The 21,347-nt window shown below is 38.4% G+C and overlaps 1 protein-coding gene across 1 annotated transcript in view; it reads right to left on the bottom strand.

Moving 5' to 3' along the window:
• Window positions 1-21,347, bottom strand: part of LOC120769357 (neural cell adhesion molecule 1) — a 376,191-nt gene that overhangs the window by 15,097 nt on the left and 339,747 nt on the right. Inside the window, exon 7 of the mRNA XM_040096318.1 lies at window positions 14,796-15,452. Within this exon, the coding sequence (XP_039952252.1) occupies window positions 14,796-15,452 (657 nt within the window). The remainder of the gene's footprint in view (window positions 1-14,795; window positions 15,453-21,347) is intronic.

Genomic DNA, 21,347 nt, shown 5'->3' with positions numbered 1-21,347 from the left:
TTCTAGGGTTTTTTTCGTTTTTGCAATTTTCGTTTGCCACTTGAGCCATGTCAAGCCACCTGCTTGAATTGCACAAGTGCAATATGCAGTCTCAATTGTTATTTTTGTAGTGGCAAATTAATGCAAATGTTTGCTGGTTCTTGTTGTTGTTGTGTTGCTCTGTTGCTGATTTTTGCTGGTTGTTGCTGGCTTTTGACTATGCGGATGCTGATGTTGTTGCTGTTTTGGTTTTTGCTGTGGTTTTTTTTGTTGTTGACAAAGCTGCTGTTGTTATTATTGTTTTTGCTACTGTTGTGTTTGTACGGGTACATGATGCTGTTGTTTTTGCTTATTTTTAATGTAGTTGTATTACTAGTAGTATTGCAAGTTTTTGTTGTTGTTGTTAATATTATTAATATTGTTGTTGTCGCCGCCGTTGTTGTTGTAGTTGTAGTTGTGTTATCAGCGCAAACAAAACTTTTGGTGTTGTTGTTTCTGTTGCAATCGTTGTGGGATTTTACATATGTTGTTGTTGTAAGTGATATTTTGTTGTTGTTAGTGTTGCTGCAGATGATGTTGTTATGTCCGCTGTATTTGTAGAGAATGCTGTTGTTTTGGTTGTTGTTTTTTTTTTGTAGGAAATGTAGATGTTTTCGTTGTTGTTGGTGATGTTGTTGTTGTGCTTGCATTACCAGGAAAAGCAATATTTGTATAGTTTTGTTGTTGTCGCCTCAGATTTTTGTTGTTGTTTTTACATGTACATACATGCATACATATTATTGTTGTTGTTGCTGTTGTAAGAAATGTTGTTGTTTTAGTTAATGTTGTTGTTGTGCTTGCATTACCACGAAAAAATAATATTTTTTGTTGCTGTTGTTTTTGTTTTACTTTTTTTTGTTGTTGTTTTCACATGCATTATTGTTGTTGTTGTTGCCGCTGTAACCCGACTACCTTCATGTGATTGAGCACTCTGCGCAATATTGTTATTGTCCTCATTGTGGTGTTTTTGTTGTTGTGCGAAATTGTGAATTTCTCCCGCTACCGTTGTGACCTAACGGCAATGCGAGCGGAAAAAAATCAAAAAAAAAAAAATATTTCATGAAAGCGCACTTAATTATGCACACATACATGCATATGCATGGATAAATTGCTGATGTATTTATATGCAAGCAAGTTGTTGTTGTTTTTGTTGTCATGAATATTTCATTTAATTGCCACATATTTTACGCGCGCTCCAACTTACACCTGTATATATATGTATGTGTGTGAGAAATATTTATCCATATATGTATGTGTGGGCGTGTGTGTGGCCGCCACCATACTTGCCACAGCATTTCGTCTAGGAATAATATATTGTGCTCGTACATTATGCAGCGGCCACTTCAGCAGCTGCCCGCACACACATACACCAACATGCATGTATATTTTTATGTATATGTGGGTGTTTACAAATACATATGCCAGCAAGTGTACTTTGTTGAACATGCTCACCCACCCACACACACATACACATGTATATGAATATGTATAGTATATGCGCATATGCAGCAATAATTTAATATTGCTCTGTCGATGCATTGCCACAACGGAAATTGGTGTGGTTAACACGCGCGATTGATTATCGCCAAGATTCAATTAAACGCACTCGCTTCTCGTTCGCACACCGGTGCAGCGTGTGGGTGTAGCGGCAGCGCAGGGGTGTGCCATGCAATTGATGTTACTATAATTTACCGTTATACACAAGTAGGCTGCACTTGAGTGGCTGTAAGCGCGTGTGCTGCCAAGCAATTTGAGTGTTCCGAGTAAATTGTTCAGAATTCATTCATAGAGGGGTACAAATTAGCTGCGGTGAAATTTAAATGAGCATTGTGTCGGCAGTGGCTGTTATACGTATTCCCGGACTTATACATAGTACATATATACGTATTCATATGTTTTTCATATTTTGAAGAGAGTTGAACACATTAATTTTAACAAATTCGAAAGCAATCACCGCGTGATTGCGCTAGCAGTTGTTTCATCCAAGTCCTGGAAATGAATTTGAGAGTTATGAGTACGAAATCGATTGATTACATAATGAAATGAATGAGGAAGAGGAAGCTAAGTCTAGAAAGTTGAATATCTCCCTGAAGTATTTTGCTGTAAGATAATATTAGATCTATTGTACTCTTTCCTAAATCACAACGATCCATCTAGCCCCAGCTTATTGATAAAATTCCAATATATTGCTAGGTGCTAATGAGGCGATGTGATTCCTATTTGGAAATATATTAGGACCTTTATCCTGCATCTGCAGACTTCTACGCAGTCAATTAGCAGATGCGCTGGAGTTTCAGGCTTTCTGTCGCAGAATCGGCAATTTACACAAGAAGCTAAGCCCGTTTTATATAAGTGTTGCTTAAGCTTGCTTTTTCCAGTGTATGCGACAAGTATTCTGAGTTTGTCCCTAGGGAGATTACATATTAAAATTTGCTGAGATTATAATCCACCATTAGCAACTTGGCATGACGCATGTCTTAGAGTTGTTACCAATACCTCTCTTTGCCAACTGCTTTTTCCATATTTATAGTATGGGGAGCAACCGCAATGAACGGAGCGGGCGAGCTCATCATCCAGTTCATTCTCGGCGGTTACTTTGTGACCGGGCACCCAGATTCCGCTGGATCATTTAGCCGTTCTCTACACGCCTGCTAGCAGATATTGTTGTAAGTGCCGCTTTACTGTCGCAAAGTATAGTTATACATACATTCTTTGCGATAGTGCTTGAAAAATGCTCGAGAAACTTCCCATAGGCATGAAGAGTTTGGTCCATGGTTCTGGGAATCCTGTATCAATTCCCTCCGATGTTTTCGAACCCTCGGTGTACGTTTTGATTGTACTATTCCCAAGCAGTAGTTCGGGAGTAGGATAATTCCATTCCGTGAACTTCTTGGTGAAGTTTACTCTTCTCCTTTGGGAGAAGAGACAATAGTATTACACAACTTAATTCCTTCATCAGGTGCGAGGAGATTACTTTACGACATACAGATGCATGTAAGGCGTTGCAGCTTCTATGGTTCGATTATTATCGATCGCACGATCATTGTCATTATCGATCATTATATCGACATTAGGCTCTATGTAGTGGCAGTGTTCAACTCTCACAACTAAATCAAGACGCTTATTCTATTACGTACTAATATGAAAACCATAGTAGAAGATTTCGGAGAAAGCTTCAGCAAAAGCAGAATGTTTCTCATACCATACGCGATCTTGCGAATATGAAAGACTTGCCATTCAGTTGGCTAAAGATAGTGAAAAATGCTCAAGACCTATGAAAGTATGTATAGCGAAAGTTTAGAAATTAAATTTTGTTGTATTTTTAATTGAAACAACGCAAACGGAAACTAATTAAAAATGTTAGAGAAGTATTTTGAGAAGTCTATTTTGTCACGAACACAAGTATTCGAGTGGGACAAAAGACTTAGTGGAGGTTATGAAGCTATAGAAACTTGCCTCATTCGGGTTGTCCATCCACCACTGTTACTATTTTATTTAACATCGAAAAGTCGCAGTGCTTGAAAATTGTTTTGTTGATATCAGAGAGATAGCTGAGTAACTCAAGATCTCTTATGGATCGATTCAAGATATTTTGGCTATCTCGCGGATATAAAGCGTAAGAGTGTTAGACCCATACCATATGCTGCATCTTTTGAAAAAAAAATCATTATAAGTAATAAAAAAGATAATGGATAATGCAGCTGAGGATCCAGCATTCCTCAAACGCGTCATTACTGGTGACGTGGCGTGGTCTAAAATTAAGGTTTCTATTCTCATAATCTCATCATTTTCTGTTTTTCATGGTTCACGAATTCATTCAACAAAGTAAACGGTTAGTAAGGAATACTACTTGGGGATTTTGAGGCGTCTAACTGTAGTAAATTGGTGGAAACGAGAAGATTTGTGGGCAAACCACGATAATGGCACGTCACATTCCATGATTGAGACTGATTTTTTTTTGATCAAGCAAGAAACAAGTGTCATCGCTTAGCCACCACATTTGCCAAATTATGCTTCTTGTGACTTTTTTCTTTCTTCGAAACTGAAAAATTCTTTTCGGAGAAACTCAGTCGCCGAAGGCACATTTTATTAAGGAAAACTCTTTTCATAGTTAAGTTCAACAATGAATGCCAATAATTAGATTCTGAGCCTTAGACTAAAAGTTCGTCGTCAAAAATAGGAAACTCATAAACATTTTTCTTTTATCACTTAAACGAGGCTTTAATGATTATGAACTCAGCAATGCAAAGTACAATTGAACAGGGTATATTAAGTTTGCCACGAAGTTTGTAACATCCAAAAGAAACGTCGTAGGTTATAAAATACATATGTATATGGTATAAATGATCATCATGACGACCTAAGTCAATTTATACCCGAATTAGTTCTTCGGTTTTTGAGATATCGATCTGAAATTTTGCTTACGTTGTTTTCTTCCCAAGAAGCTGTTCACTTGTTGGAACTTCCGATTGTCAAGGGTATTATAACATCGATGGAACCGAAGTTAAAGGTTTTTCTTGCTTTTGGCTTTTTGGTTAACCAAGTCTTTACATAGTTCGCAGTATCAAAACTTGCACCAGCGGTAAGGCAAATCTTTCAGAATCATGGTTTTATGTTTTACCTAATTGAAAGGGATCAAAAAGATTAAATCATTATTGGGTCACTTGCTTGATGGCACACTACAAAAGGAAGTCTGACAGTTTCTTGCAAATGTTGGTTTTCCCGATAACAAGTCGATATTGCAGAACTTCTGGATTAGTGGATTCTATATTTTCAGTAATATCTGGAATTGGTGCTAAAGAACTTTGATTGGCTTTCAGTTTGCAATAAATTGTGACAAAAAAGCAAAGGGGAAATGCGATTAAATTACCCGGGTAAATGATATTTCAAAAAACTGTATTTTGCTAAGTTGTTAGAACTGTTCTTAATTACGCTGCGAAATATGAGGGCGATCTGCCAACCGGTTTATTTATAGCAGCTGCTTAAGGCCTTACGCCTCAGTAGTGCGTTGCGATTTGGATAAAAATATCGAATGAAGAATTTGTCTCAAATTTTGTATTTCTAACCAAATTTCGTGTGCGGAATCGTTGCGAGTCATCTAAAATGCTAACTGTGATTCAAAAACAAAAGTCTACAAGTGGTACAAAGCCTTCAACTCGTCAACTGATGAAGTGAAGCTTAAAAATCGGCAGGCAAGTGTTAGAGAGATGGCAAGAGCGCACGGCATCTCTCGCAAGTCCTTTCGGATGATTTTGGAAAATCTTTTGCGTATGAAACGCGTTCTTGTTCAACCCCACCCGATAAAGCTGACGCCACGTCAAGTCGCTTCAAAATCATGGTGATGCTCATTGTGTTTTTTGCGATATTCGTTGTTTGGTGCATCATGCATTTGTGCTGGATGGACAGACGGTCAATAACGAGCTCTATTAGGCCGCATTGAGGCGTTTGCGTGAGAACATCCGTAAAAACGACCGAAATTGTGAAAGAACAATTCATGGATTCGTGAGCGAACTCATAGCCAAAAACGTAATGAATACCAGCGATCCACCACCGTATTCACTAGATTTGGCTCGGTGCCATTTTTTTTTGTGTTCCTAAACTGAAATTGCGGCTCCGTGAAACTCGGCCGAAAGTCGATCGAAGAGCTAAAGGCCATACGCTGGAAGAGCTGAGGGCCATACCAAAAAGTGCTTATGAAAAGTGTTTCGAGGACCGTTAGCAATTAATTCAACCGCGTGGTAATTCAGTTGCTACCGCGGACTTTTAAATTATTGACCGGCTGTCAAGATTTCCAGTTACTGCTCTTCTACACTTCTACTAGTATAAGTTAGAAATATCAACCCAAGTGTTCCATATATTCAGTTCATTTTCCTTGCAATTAAATTTTTTACGGCGCCTCGTTGGTTAAATGCATTCCAAGAGACTTACCATGCAACGGCAAAGTCCTTGAGAATCCTATAAAATTTATTTAAGTGTGAATTTCAATCTGCAATTGTGTTTAAAAGCATTTCCATTCCACGCAGCTGCACCCACACAAATGCACGCAGTTTCACACACACACTCGCATACGCACCGCTGCAGAAGCAACCTGCCATCAGCGCCGCCGGCTTCCTCGTTACCTGCCAGGCGGATGTGCCTTGACAGTTGGCATTTGAATTTAAATTTAAGTAGAATTTTTTTCTTCTTTTCATATTTGCCAGTCAAGCACAGTTAGCTTTGCGTGTGTTGCAACGTGTGCATTGCGTATATCCTTTATTGATTGTGTGATAAAAACACACACACCGACATACAAGTTTGTATGCAGTGCCGGCAAGGCTTTAAGGCGCACGTGTGTGTGCGTTTACAGTTATTCGTAGATATGCGATTACTTTTAAGTTATGCAGCCTGTCGCATCACTCCGATTGCACTCAAGTGTAACAAACGGCAGTGCAACGCGCACATGCGAGTTTATGTGTAAGTGTGTGTGTGGGTTTATGCACGTGTGCGAGTTTTATTTGTATTTGCTGTCGCTTCTTCTTTGTCATTTCTATTTCACTACGTTTTATTACCGCTACTTATTCTTTTGCTTCGTCGCTTACGCGTCGCTAGTCCAAGACAATGTGAGACACACGTGAGCACTCACACATATACACATACACGCATACATATATGCCATTTTATGGCGCACCTTGAAAGCTACGAATTCCTTTGCTCGTAGCTGGATACTTGCGAAATATTCTCCTTTATAAAATCATATGTGCAATAGCGTGCAAAATACTGGTAATCAAGTATTTTTTTTATAATCCTGAATTGTATACTGTCGGGAACTATCTATCAGATCGAGTTTTAGGCTTTCTGGCCACCGCAGGTCGTCCTCTCCTAAGCGGAAGTAGTAGCAGAAGATCTACTGCTCCGGAGCAGAGCTTCTTAGAGATGGGGTACAGTGGTTATTCATTCTCATAATATGTCAGCGATATTAGCCTTGAGCTCGCTTACTGTGCTCTAAAGACTAAACTTATTATCTTTAGCATCGGCATAAGTGATAAATTTAGCATCAATAAGTAAGATTAAACTGGTTTGGGTGCCAATTCAAAACGGTATTGCTGGAAATTGTAAGGCTGAGGAGCTTCCTAGGACGGGTACTTAGTTCCGTTGGCTTACTGTGGTTCACAACTGGAATGTTGGACCTCTGACCCATTGCACAAGCCCTAATTGACTACCAGTAGCTATGCAGTCGCAAGGTCCTTCTGGCTCGGGGAAAATTGTAAGAGGTCTAGGGAACTATTCGCGCTTAGAAAAGTCTAAATGGACACTGTCCAATCGGGATTCATGCGGTAAGATAGACATTTTTTTTCGGATGCCAGTTACCTCTACTGTTCGGAAGAAGGCCTCCTCAATGTCCGATCTTTTGTCTTTGTCAGATCAATACAAAAACATCTGGGATTTTATATTTTGGACATCCAGGTGAAAAAAACGGAAATATAAATAAAACAGCTAAGCATATTTGTGAAAGGTTCAGAACGCTTTGCTAAAATCTGACATCCAACTATAAGAGTTCTTCATCTGGCTTCACAAATAACTGTACATTACAGTCTTAGTGTGATCTCCTGTCATGTTAAGGATCAGCCATCTAACCTAAGCTAACTTTTTCTCGTCAAAAAACCACCGAGACAAACTGAATGGACAAGGACAAGCTTTTGCATGGCAAACTTGTTTTGTGAGAACGTAAAAATAAAAGGCTTGTATCCGGTCTGCAAAGCCTCTCATGGCAAGTACAAATTTGATTAGTTGTTTAATTTGTTCCAGCCCTGTTGGTGGGATCAGTGGAAACCCCCAAGTACTTATGCCTTGATATCACAAACGTATGACAATCTAGAAAGCAGTGATGAGATGTTTCTAACTCGTTTTCTTCCATATAGCTACTGTAGCTTGAATCCGATAATTCCTAATCTTATTCTTGGATGCAGGTAGTACAATTTCATAGTGGGAAGACTAAGATAAACCTCGTTTTATTGAGGAAAAAGAGCTCACTGGGTCTCTTACGATCAACCTGGGGCCAAAAAGATCTTGCGAATGTGCCGATAGTAGTAGAGCGCTGGCCAAGCTCCCGCGAAGCCCAGCTATCCAGTAGTATAAAATACGAGGAGAGTGTTGTATCAACTTATTCCCATTATATTGATAGCGAGCTAGGGTGCTTTCCTTGCCAGCTCGTCACATTTGCAGTTAGTTGTGATTCCGCTGTAACCTCGCATCCATTGCTCACAAAGTGACTCGATGCCTTTGATAGTGACATAAGGCATACCGTTCCCAAGACAACTGTTCCCACGACAGTCGGGTCTTCGTAACCAGAATTTTTATCCGGATTTTTTATTCGACTAAGAACTGTCAACTCTGGCAATATGCTCCTCCACCAACCTGCCATCTGAACTTTGATCCATCAGTGAAGAAGGTCTAACCTTCTACCTCCTTCAAGTATGTGGGCAGAGAAAAATACGTCTAAATTTGGTTTGTATTCAAAGCGAGCAGGGATTTCCGAATGTTAAGGCACATGTTTATTTAGAAACTCAGATTCTATGAGTCTGATGGCGAATTACGCAGAAGGTTTGATATACTATACTTTTGAGCGTGGTGAATAGAAGAAATAAGTGTCACAAAACCAACTTACTCAACTAGGATCCCTTCTGTAAATTTCGTTAGAAGATGCAGGCTTTACTACGCATTTAAATGTTGAAGTTATGCTCTAATGTATGTATATTACTGTTTATATTAGATATATGCATTATCAAGGAAAATGTCAATTTGGTAATAAAAACATATTACCGCTAGGTGGCGCCGTATTCAAAAGTAGTTTAATTTACCCGAAATGGCCCTAGCATCATTACTTTCTAACCAATAAACATAATAATTGAAAGCAATTAAAAATAGCTAAACCAAGCTGCTTATATTTTGCACAATACTGTACACATCACATACGTATAATTTATGCTTGAATAGAAGGCAGTATGCCAAGTGGTTGTGCGCAAATCTGCGGATAACATGAAAAATCTAACGCATGCATATGTTTGTAGCAAATTTATATATTTATTTTTTGCACAGTTATGTTATGTCAGATATCTTGGCTGGATAGATACTTTTCGTTTGCTATTTAAAAGTATGAAATATATATATACATAGGTATGTGCGAGTTTATTTTTGCACAAGGACGGATTTATGTACCTACGCGGAGGGGTTGCAAGATATCTGACGTTGCTGACACCACTGACGAGACAAAAGCCCAAGCAAAGCGATGCTCATTCTAGTAATATCGGGTTGAAGTTGTTCAGTTGATAGAAAGATCGTCAACCTGCAGACTTTTTTCAGCGTGCTCATAAGATTCGTTGAAATTTCGTTGAAATTGAAATATGTTCGAAACTAAAAATTAATTGATATGATTGGAATCAAAGCAAGGGCTCATCGAAGGTGTTAAATGTGAAATGAGGAAAAATTTTATATTGAAGTGTTAAACGTGAAATGAGGAACAATTTTATATTCAAGTTTATAGCATTCATCGGCTTCCATATACTTATGCTTCCAGCGGAGCGCTCGATATTGTAACCCTGCTTTTCTCTGCGACCTAGTATAAGTTAGGACGGCGTCATCATGAATATATGCGTGATTTAACTGGTACGTAACTAATAAGAAACCGTGATCTAACTGATAAATTAGCGTTATCTAACTGGTAAGTAACTAATAAGTAACCGTGATCTAACTGATAAGTGTCCGCAAACTAACTGGTAAGTAACCGTGTCCGAACTAATAAGTAACCGTGATCTAACTAATAAGTGTCCGTGAACTAACTGATAAATAACCGTAATCTAACTAATAAGTGACTGTTAATCATCCAATTGCCTCTGCAAAGAAAAGTTATCTATTCAATGATCATCAGTAGATAAGTTTAGCAGTATTTTACAATATCCACACGCTGATCTTGAACTGAGAAAAGGGTAAGATGATACACAAGAGTTAGAGTTTTCTTCGATAAAAAGGTGCACTGAATGCCGCAGCGGCAACCATTTTCATGTTTAGATGTTTCAGTTAAGAGAGTCCGATACGAGAAAAAAGTCCTTTTAAACTTCAACAAAGTCAAAGATGGAATTGTTTTCTCTAAACCTCCACAAAGCTTGCGAGATAAATGTGGCGTTCAAGTAAGAAACTCAAAGTATCATCCTGAGTATCCCTATCCTTATATTAGATAATTTTGAGGTTGGTCGGAACCAGCATCGAACTGGGTTTTGCGTATGTGCAATAAGACCCATTAATCCATTAGTTTCGCAATCACTACTTTCTCTAGTTTGATTTGGTGGCTGGAGAAGCAAGTAGCTGTAGTCAAAAGCTACCAAAATGTCCTCCCACGAACATTTTCTGCTTCCACCAGTGTGGAAGAAAGCAACTGCATAGTCACAATTTATATGTATATTGTATTTGTATATGGTAAAGTAGATGTATGTATATGTGACTTTCTTTGACTGTGCTAAGAAATATGCTTTCTCATTTGAAGCATAACAAGCGTACGTCAGCATCTAATGGATTGCTGAGTGAGGTGCTTAATTTTGGGCCTGAAGTTCTGAAGTCGTTGAAAGTTAAGTGTACTGCGAATAGAACAAATTGGGAACTAAATGCCATTCTGGAGGGTAGAAACTCCGAAATCAGATAGTTTGGCTCATGAAGTGTTGCTATAGAAGACGAATATGACAGCTAGTGATACCATAAGTTGTTACAGAAACTTTATGTATGTACTGTATATTCTATAATAATTTGTCTTCTTCTTTCTCCTTATTTTATTTGCCCCTAAAAGTAAGCGATCTCTCTAAGTCTCGACTTGATCTTTTCAGCGCTTTAAAAAATTTCAATCCTTGAGAATATATGGCTTCTTCTTCAAATTATGACTGAAGAGCGGGTGTTTTTCAATATCATAGTGCTCGAGAATTTTTTAATTGAGGGCTTTTAAAGGGTGTCATACTCTAAGATCTGATTAATCGGGTGCCCATATGTGAAAAGACGAATGTACCATCAAGCATCACCTTTTATAACCTTCTCATCTCAACCTAACAAAGCAAGCCAATGCTCGAAAATCACTCTCAGTGATGCTCTCTTATTGTTACCAGCTTCTCCCAGTCGTGAGTTTGGGCCCATTAACCCGCAAAACGCTCCTGTCTTTCACGTAGTAAATATATATAATTGTAAAAGCGCAGCACATATGTATGTATGTACTATACGTATAGAAAAGTAGAAGCAGAGAAAGAACTGACTTCCTTGCTGTCTATCACATTGTTCCTATTCATTGTTGTTGTTGTTGTGCTTGTGCGCTAAGTGCATAATCAATCACAGTGATTTGCCTGCTTATCTGCTTTGTTTTATTATTTATATTTTTTCCTCATCTTTACGCACACTCACACGCATGCAAATGCGGAAATGTACGGACATTTTCTATTTCTGATTGCTTTGTGGTAATATTTTTAGAAAATAAGTGGCTTTAATGCCGAAAAGCGAACATCATCTTCTTGTATTGTGTATTGTGTAATTTGTTATTGTTATTATTTTTAACTCGTTTTTGTGTTCACCTGTGTTTGTATTTTTGGAATGACTGAAGGTTTAGGTTAATAGTGGTATGACTATTGCTTAAGAAGATTCAAGGAAGGCAGGTTAATAAACCTTTCTAAATGGCTTTCTGTAATATCGAATAATATCTAATGAAAATTTTGATCAGAATCAAAGAATGTTGTGGATTATAGAAGACAGAGTTTTTTCAAGTTTTCGTCTGAAGATATGTTCGTCATAAATTCTCCAAACTAATTTTAAATACCAGCATTTCTTAGACCCACCTTTGTCTTAAAGGCCATTATTCATTCGCGATTTCGTTTCTTACAGGCCTTCGGATTTCTGAGGCAAACTAAGAAAAGAAGGAGATTTTATATCTCGACTAATATAGCTTACGCTCATCATCTACTTGAGTCGCTAGAAGAGTAAAGTTTAAAAATTCTTTCATTCGTAAACTCTGTTACCCCTTTAGGGATCGAATCATATGGAAAAGTCAATAAAGAGAAAATGATTTTTACAAAATAGTCCCTATTCTTTCTTTTTATATTGAAGTCAAAATTCATGCTATTCATTACGGCTACTTTAGAGAGTTAAATTACTCAGGCGCTGTAAAATATCTCGTAGTAATCCCAGGTAAATAAGCTTTGCTGAAAAAATATATTAAAGCTAGGGATGCCAAAGTTCCACGATTGTTGAAAATGAAATGTGGTCAAAAAATGTCTGGAGCCAAGCCGAAGGCTCATCGAATGACTATATTGAAGTGTATAGCATTCATAGACCTTCTGTGAAACTTTGATATATCTATTCAGCGCTCAGTATTATAACCCTGTTTTTCTCTGCGACTTCGTATACGTTAGGTTTCAGACCGCACTATCTTGAATATATGCGTGATCTAACTTTTAAGTGACCGTTAGTCATCTAACTGCCTCTGAAGAACTGCAAAGCAGAGTTATTTTTTCAATCATTATCAGTAGATGAATTCATAAGCATTTTTCGATACCCAGACTCTGATTTTTGAGTTGAGAAAAGAACTTTCCTCAAAGAGTAAGTTGATATACGAGAATTAAAGTTTTGTCCGATAAAAAGGTACACTGAATTCCATACTTGGAGGTAGGGTTTCCAAAGCTCTTGTTGTACTCTTAAAATTCTTGTAAAAAGTGTTTGATCCTGAGTCGCGTACATCTGTTCTTTTGTCTTACACGGTTATCAGCACGAAGGGTTGTTTTATAATGACACAAATTCTGAGTGTAAACTCTGGAGACCACTGTTTATTTCGGCAACATCTCTGACTGGAGGAAGAATATTTAAGTAGTGTATTAGAAAGTGTTTACAGCGGAACATTTCAAAGAGACGACTGAATTCAGACTGAGAGCAATGAAGTTCGGTAGTTAAAATGAGGTGATTTCTAGACGATGCAAACAATATAGGATAAGGCTTTTGATCGTCTTCATGGATTCCTGAATTCAAAATTAAAAACCAGGAACATTTGATTGTAAATTTTCCTTGAAGACCCCCGTTTCCGTTGCACCTAAAACTACAGATCTCTTTAATAACTTCTGATCGTGTATGTGCTCTCAACTACTTGAGGTCACTCTTCTTAGATACAAGTACTATTTGATGTGGAGAATTTCGGAACTGTGCTCAGAAACCCTTACTTCTTGAGGTGGTGAATTTCGGAATGCAGAGGAAGATCTCTTATGGTATTTATACTGTACAAGCAGAAATCTTAAATTATAGTATAGCACACGGTACAGAGTTTCCTAACTGACAACACTTTCCTTTGTTTCAAGTAGGTGTTCCCATTTCCCAGTATTCCCATTTCTGTAGAAAATATAAAATACCTTTGTTTTAAGAAATCCCCTCCCATAGTAGCCCTAAATACGGAAGTCTAGAGCCGTCAAAGTTTTATCTGTTTCCTGTAGAATGTCTTTTGCCCCGTATGGAGGCTACGTTCCTTGGTCTCTAAAGGCTTTTCATTGAAGCGTACGGAGAAAACTTCGAAGATCGACGGATCTAACGGAATTAAATCTCTGTAGAAAGCACGCCTTTTTAATGCTAAAATTGGTACTATAAAAAATATCTCTGCCGGGAGTTTAGCAACTTTGTCTAGGTGCCGAGGTTACTCAATGTTTTTACAAATTCCGATCTAAGTCGAGCTATAAAATATACAGGTCATATAATCAGTGAAGATGACTTGCACAGTTTTTATGGCTCCTTCTCTTTATAAAAGTAGATATCGAACTTAGTAGCTAAAACTTTGTCGATATGGCTTTTGTTGTGGGAAGAACCGAAGGCGACAATGGAGTGCTGCAGTAACTGAAATAAATAAATTTAAGAAAGGTAGACCATAGGCCACTTGTCATAAAGAAATACCATAAAAAGCCAGTAAAAAACCGATTGAGTTAAGTGAATGAATGGCCACCGAAAATAAGACCACCACGCGGTCTTCATAGTTTCGAGGCATCCATAGTTCATATTAGATAAAAAAAGCCATTAGAATGGTAGAAACTAAAAGTCACATTACATTCAGCGAGTTATTAATAGACTAGACATCACTGGATATCATTGAGGACCTTCATAAACCTAAGGATAGCTTCGAAGTGGTCTCAACCCACTTCTTAAACAAAAAAAAAGTTCAAAAGTGCAGCAACAAAATCTGCATTACATACTTTAAATTTCAATAAAGTGCCTCAAAATATAAAAGATTTAAAATTTATGTTTGGATGCGGGTTTCCAACTCATCCAGGGCTGTATGTAAAAGCAAAAATCTGGCTTAAATACCTCAGCAACTCGGCACATCTTACATAAAGTGTAAGAATGGAATATGCTGAACTAAAAGTATTTAAATCACGGAATTTATGGTCACGATTCGAGACCATTAATTCGTTGTCAACCAAAGCTGCGATACGCTCTGCTTTGTCTTACGCAGTCAATCGATAGTGCCTGCGGCGCCGCGCTTATTGCATGACTGCCGATTGGAAAATTAACTGCTGCGAACACACAGCATTTCAATTACGAATTTCGGGAATCAGCAGTAAACGCAAACTTGAACTTCAGCGCTTCCGCAAGGAGTCACATACATACACACACGGTGCTATTAGGTGCAAATGCAATCAATTCTTCAGGCTTACCTCCTCGGTTCCTCCACTTCAGCACCTCATTTTGGCGCACATACACACACACACCAACAAAAGAGCGATATTAATACTGGTCACACTTACCTAACTGCTGCTCCATGCGCTGCTGTTGCTGCTGTTGTTGCTGACGCGACTTTTTCAATGTGCCAAAACGTTGTGGCGGCTGTGGCGGTGATTGCAGCTGTTGCTGATGCTGTTGCTGCAACTGATGCTGATACTGTTGGTGCTGTAGTTGCTGCTCGTGCAACTGTTGCAGCTCCGCCACATACTCCTGCCGCTGACCGCTCTCGCCTAAAGCGGCGGTTTGGCTGACGACACTCAACCCGCTGTTGGTGGGCGCGCAAGGACTTTGACTGCTGCCGGAGCTTGAAAAATCGTGCGGAATGCCATTGCCACAAGTGCCAGCCGTCGACGTTGCCACCGTTGCGGCGGCGACGGCGGATGCTTGCGTTATATGCGGTGGCGGTGGCACCGGATATCCGACATAGTCGACGACGCATTGCGTCAGCGGATCCAGACAAGTGCCATACGCTATCGAACCGGGCGGCTGTTCGATGTAGATTTGTGCGCCAGCTGCTGCCGCCGCCGCCGCCGCTGCCACCGCGGCGGAGGAGTGCTGTTGTGCGGCAGCCATTTTCACACGCCACAATGTATCCTGCGCGCTGGCTAGACTGCTGCAGATGCTGTTCGACTTGGTGGAGTAATTATTTTCGGCTGACGGATAGTGCAGGCCTGTGGACCCTGCCAGCGTTGTGGATTGGTGGTAGAAGCGCAGCAGCAACAATGTGGAAGAAAAACAACAATGAAATTAATTGTATTTTTAGCGGTATGTGAAGCAGTTGATAAAGAGAGCGTGGCAAGAAAATTGGCATTTTGTGCTTTTGGTGCAAATTGAAAATGAGTGAGTGAGTGAGGTGGGAAGAGACGTATTGCATAAAGAATGGTGCATATTAGTTTTAATTGTATTTTATTTTATTTACATATTTTAAATAGTTTATATTTACAAAAACATATAAAATTTGGTTGAAAAATTGCTTATAAAATTCTATTATTTTCTTTTCTTTTTCACAGGTAAGCTGTCACAGAAATAAATCGTTGATAAGCGTGCCTGGAACTGAAATATTCATGTTCTTCGCGAAATTATAAAAAATGGAATGGTTGGTCGGCAATAGCGCCCTCTATTCATAATACTCGAATGTTGTATTCCTTTGAGACCCTGTGTTTCTTTAACTTAACCAGAGGCTACGCAAATTTAGTAAGTCTACCCTCAAAAATGCATACGAAATTAGTACATTCTGAGAACAAAAAATTATTATAACAGTTATCTATGTATATCCACGTCCGTAGATACCTCGGCATGAAATTTCATTTGATAACCGTTTCGACGACAGTCGCGGTCTTCATAAGCTAAGCAGAAGAACTACCAATTCTTCAGAATTTCTCGAAATTATAAAAAAAAAAATATTTTTGTCACTGTGAAACCGCCAACAAAAAAGCGTTTTCCGTATCATAAAGAGGCTGAGATTCGAAGTTATCGGTGCTCCTCCTTGATCAATATTTCGTCACCTAAAATGCAAACCAACGTATCATCAAAAAATCGAAATGCAGTTTTTTGTTGCTAACGATTCAATACATCATATTACATATATGTATATGTCAGATATAACCGATATATAACCATTCTATAACCAAAACTCAAATTTTGTTCAATATGAGTTGTTTCTATTATGTCGTTTTTCTTTCATCTGTAAACTTATGAAAAGTGATGTTAAGTTATTTTGCATTTTAGGTGACAATTTGTTTTGTAGATCAATGCGAAATTTAATATTTAAGCTGGTGAAAACGCTTAGTGAGCGATGTTTACGCAGAAAGTAATATACCTCTCCCTAGATGCTGACAATGATGCTGGCTTAGCAGGACACTTGGTGTAGCGACGCCTGGTAGGATATGTTGAATTTTTAAAGAAGAGTTTTATAATCCATGAGGTGAAGCTTGAGTTACCTACAAACAGTTCTATATAAAATGTATGGCGGAGGCTGTAGTGAAAAGATATTTTTCTTCGAGATGCTTAGATTTAGTTGTAAGAAAAGTCTAGGAGCAAACTTATGATATAGCTGACATCAAGAGTTTAGGTTAAGCTTTCTCGGGTACATTGTCCACAAGTCCGTATAGTTTCCTAGTTTTATGATATATACTCGTTAGTTCAATTTCTTTAAAAACCATCTAATCCGAAGTACTAAATATGTCATCCAATCGAAGGCCATCAATTCAAAACGAGATAGACATATATATGTATATTAGGTTGTCCGTTATTTACCAAATTGATTATTTTTGACGAGACGTCCCCTAAACTTTTAGTTTTCCATCTAAAAAAAAATTTTTGAAACCTGTAAAGCCATGTAACCCCTTAACCGAGTTTTATGAAACTTCGAAAATCATTTTTATTTCACTCTGTTCTAGATAAGAATCAGATTAGAGCCGGATTTATGAACAACAAAAAATTATATTTTTTAGAATAAACAAGTAAACGTAAAAGTTCGAAAATTCCAGAAATTAATCATTCCAGAAGTTAACTTTAACCTTAAATAACTTTTAAAGGAGTGAGTATATCAAAAAATTGTCCAGACTTATTTTGTAGAGCATTCAATTCTGTACAAGAATATGACCTTTTTATTCCTACAAACGAGAAAGTTCCAGAGAAAAAAAAATATTCGTAAAAAGTTGCAAAATCCCATGTAATTTCAATGGGAGATGTATCGTGTTTGCGGCAAGGTTTATTATGAAAATTTAGGGCTTTTTATGGTCTGATATTTTTTTGTTAGATGGAAAACTAAAAGTTTAGGGGGCGTCTCGTCAAAAATAATCAATTTGGTAAATAACCGACACCCTAATATATATTGTCACAAAAAAGTACCCGAAAATTGTAATTATGTACTATGCCAAATATGAGCGCGGTCTGTCAACCAGTGCGTTGAATGTCGAATGACTGTTTGCCCGTTAATACTACGTCTGTAGGGAGGCTTAGAGAGTAGCGAGATGTGGGCTAAATTTGTTTAAAAGTGGGCGTGGCCGTAACTCCCAAAGTATTTAATGTAACGAGTTTTTCAATAGGGATGCTATAAAAGTAGATGGATAGGGACTGCAAACGATGCCATATTTTTTCTCGTTCTTTTGACATTTATTTTTACTAAGGTTTGCCATTTCATCATGAAAAGATATACGATCCAACAACGAGTCAAAATTTTTAAAATTTAGTACTGAATTTCGGAATCAATTTTAAGAGCGCTACGTCCAATTTATGGTCGTCAATAATAATTGAGGAGGACCCAGATCAGTCCCTCACACGTCGTTTTCAAGCGTTGGGGCATCTCTGTGACGTCGTTGTGGTAAATTTTGCGAAAATATCTTAAACCACATCCTTACAAGATCACATTGATGCAAGAATTGAAGCCGCCTGACCACCAGAATCGTCGTATATTCGTGAATTGGGCTGAGCAGCAACTGTCGCGGTTATGAACTGGCGTTACTGTGAATGGGAATCGCTACCATTTAATGATAACCGAATCTTTATGGTCTGAATTGGAGTCTATGCCAACAAGCCAGCCACGATTGATGAGCTTCGTATGAATATCGAACGTGAAATTGCAGCAGTAGCGGCCGATTTATGCTTGAAAACCGTCGAAAATTGTGTTCAGTGTTTGAAATTCTACAAGTGTGCCCGTGGTGTTCAACAGTTTATTTAGCTGATCTTTTACAGAACATTTCGATCAATCTGTGAGTTCTAGTACTGAAGTTCGTGGATAATATTTTCTTGATATGTTGTTATCAAGGGTTTCATCAAAGGTTTAAAAAAATCGATTTTTTGATTATCGTATTAAATCTATTATCTTATCTAGGCTAAGTGCGCCGTCTTTAAAATCATTTTTCTCTAAGTAGGGTTTTTGAAGTCGGTTGGCAAGATTTCTCAATTTACACAGGTCTTCGAGACACAATTGTTAAAGACTTGGACGAAGAATTTTTTCGATCACAACTGTTTGAAAAGAAATGTCGCGAAAATTTCACTGAAATTTTCATTTTGTATTTTTACAACAGTTCAGTCTGCCAGAAATCCATTTTTGAGTTTTTTTCTCCATCCGCCATCTTCCAAGTTCTAATTTAAGTTTTTAACTAAAACACCTACTTTTTCACTTTAGATGGTGCTGTAAGAAGTTATTCTACTAACGCGATCTACCTGTTTTTGGAGGGGTCGCCAGAAATGGCATCACAAAATCAGAGTTTAAAATACTTTTTTCCAAAAATTTCAAAAGTTCATTGTTAATAGTATAAAAATATTTAATTTTTTATGCGAAAAAAATTTTTTTGAAAAATGCTTTCTTTTAGCCGAGGAAACCCATGTAACCTCTTATGCCAAAAATTGGTTAAAATCGGGTCAATTATTTCCTTGGATTCCATATGCCTAATATAAATATTTCTGAATTTTAGGTTGACTTTTTGCCGCGTGTATGGGTCAATACGTAAGAAATCTTAACGAAATTCAGAAATAGTCTGATTCTAATGACTGAGTAACTTCTTGCCTAAAATGGCTGAAATTAGGACAATACTTCACTTTGTTTAATATAAGGTTTTGCCAACAGCTCAAGGTATTTCCTGGGCTTTTATCTTTATTTAGACAAAAGGAAGCGCTTCGCTTTGGTTTCGCTTCATTTATGGATATTTCACCCTAAAATCTCTCCTCGAGTAACAACCAATATCGGCTCCTTAACTGAATATTAATATTCTCTGATCATAAAAGCTTCTTTGATTTCTTTACCTTGACTAAAAATTCGCAACAAACCTGAATATTGCGCACAATTGACGCGTAAGCTGATTATACTATATATTACTCATACATATAAATATACTTAACTATAACGGTAAAAAGTCGAATAAACAGAAGTATGCAGCGTGCTATGAAGTAGTAGAATGAAATAAGAAAGAAGCTTAAGAAACTGTGCAAAAGTTAGTGCGCGCTTGCAAAAAGCCAAGACTTCAGTGCATTAGACCGGCAGATAACGGTGTGGACGCGCCACCAGGCGTGCAATGTGGCAGAAGTGCTAACAGGCGTGCGGCAGCGAAGGCAACAAAGCGTACAACAAAGGACACAACAAACAAACAGCGCAACTGCCTACACATTTCATAAGCACGCAAACCAAAACAAAAAAAAAAACAACAAAACGAGGTAGAAGACAACTAACTAAAACACCGTTAGACAAAAAGTGCAATGTGCAACATCCACATGCCACGTAGCGGCGGCTGTCACGACGCTCCCCACGCAACGCGATTGTGCGGCAATTGTTAAGTTTGCGGAGCCACCGCCAACACGCCCCCAACCGCCATCGCTGTCGCCACCGCCACGCCACGGCACGCCGAGGGGTGCAAATTAAATTTACCTGAAACTGCTGGCGGTTTCGCGGTTTTGCGGACATACGCCGCTGCTGTCAGCGACATAAGCGCTCTTGACACGCCCGCTGTGCCAATGTCACAGCCCGTTTGTATTGTTGTTGCCGTTGTCGTTGTTCTCGTTGCGTCCGCCGCCTTCGTTGTTGTTGCTGCGGCTAATTTTGTAGTTGCAACACATTTTGCGGTGCGATCGCCGACAGCGGCGTCCCCTGCGCCGTCATTCGTGCCATTAACGCGGCTAGTGTAAATATTGTTGCTGTTGTCGCTGCTGCCACCAACGCCATCGCCACCGCCAGCCTTGCTGTTGCACGAGTACGTTGGCACGTGACCAATAGTCAGTGCGGTGGGTTTGCTCGGCTGCTCGTTGTTGCTGTTGCATTGCAAGTTATTAATATTGTTGTTGTTGTTGTTGTTGCTGCTGCCATTGTGTTGTTTATTGTTGTTACTGTTGCTGCCGCCATACACATCCAAACCAAATGGTGGTCCTATATATTTGCGGTGAACGAAATAGATAAGATTGCCAGCATGACAAAGAGCGCGCGCAAGCGGGAGGAAGAGCGTATGTAAATGTGTTTATAGAGCTTAGACTTATTTTATGTAAATTTGTGTATTTGAAAGTTATTGTTGTAGTTTGATTTATTTACATATTTTCTCTCAAAAGCGTTGCAAAGAGAATATAGAAATCATGTTGAGGGCGTTCGTGATAACGGTGACTTACAAAAGGTCACGAAAAGTAGTATCGATTTTGTGAGAAGCTTTTATTTTGAATTCTACTTACTCACTCGTTCTTTTTTCATAAAAAAAATCCTAAATTTTTTTATCAAAAGATTTGGTGAGCTCATAGAATTCGGTGCTTGACACAATTTCAGAAAAAAAAATTACAAATAAATATCGCGTACCATCATAAATATTTCTTAAATATAACTATTACTGTCTTATAGGGTGTTCCAACATTATTTGGTAGTTATTCTGTGATTTGTCAAGTTTTCCCCTTCTTTACATCGATTTCAAGTGAAATGGTTAGGTCAACCAAGCAGAAATAACCAGAATCAGTACAATTTAAAATATGTAGGTAGAGCGGCAGTCCAATGGCGCATCTTGGTCTTTATTGAGACCTTTTGTGACACCATTACGACTTTAGTCCTCTCACTCTAATGACACCTCTCAGAACCATGACGTGCTTCTGGTAAAGTTCAT

The sequence above is a fragment of the Bactrocera tryoni genome, chromosome 2, assembly GCF_016617805.1.
Source record: "Bactrocera tryoni isolate S06 chromosome 2, CSIRO_BtryS06_freeze2, whole genome shotgun sequence".
In the NCBI taxonomy this organism is placed as follows: domain Eukaryota; kingdom Metazoa; phylum Arthropoda; class Insecta; order Diptera; family Tephritidae; genus Bactrocera; species Bactrocera tryoni.
This window is presented reverse-complemented; position numbering and strand designations above follow the sequence as displayed.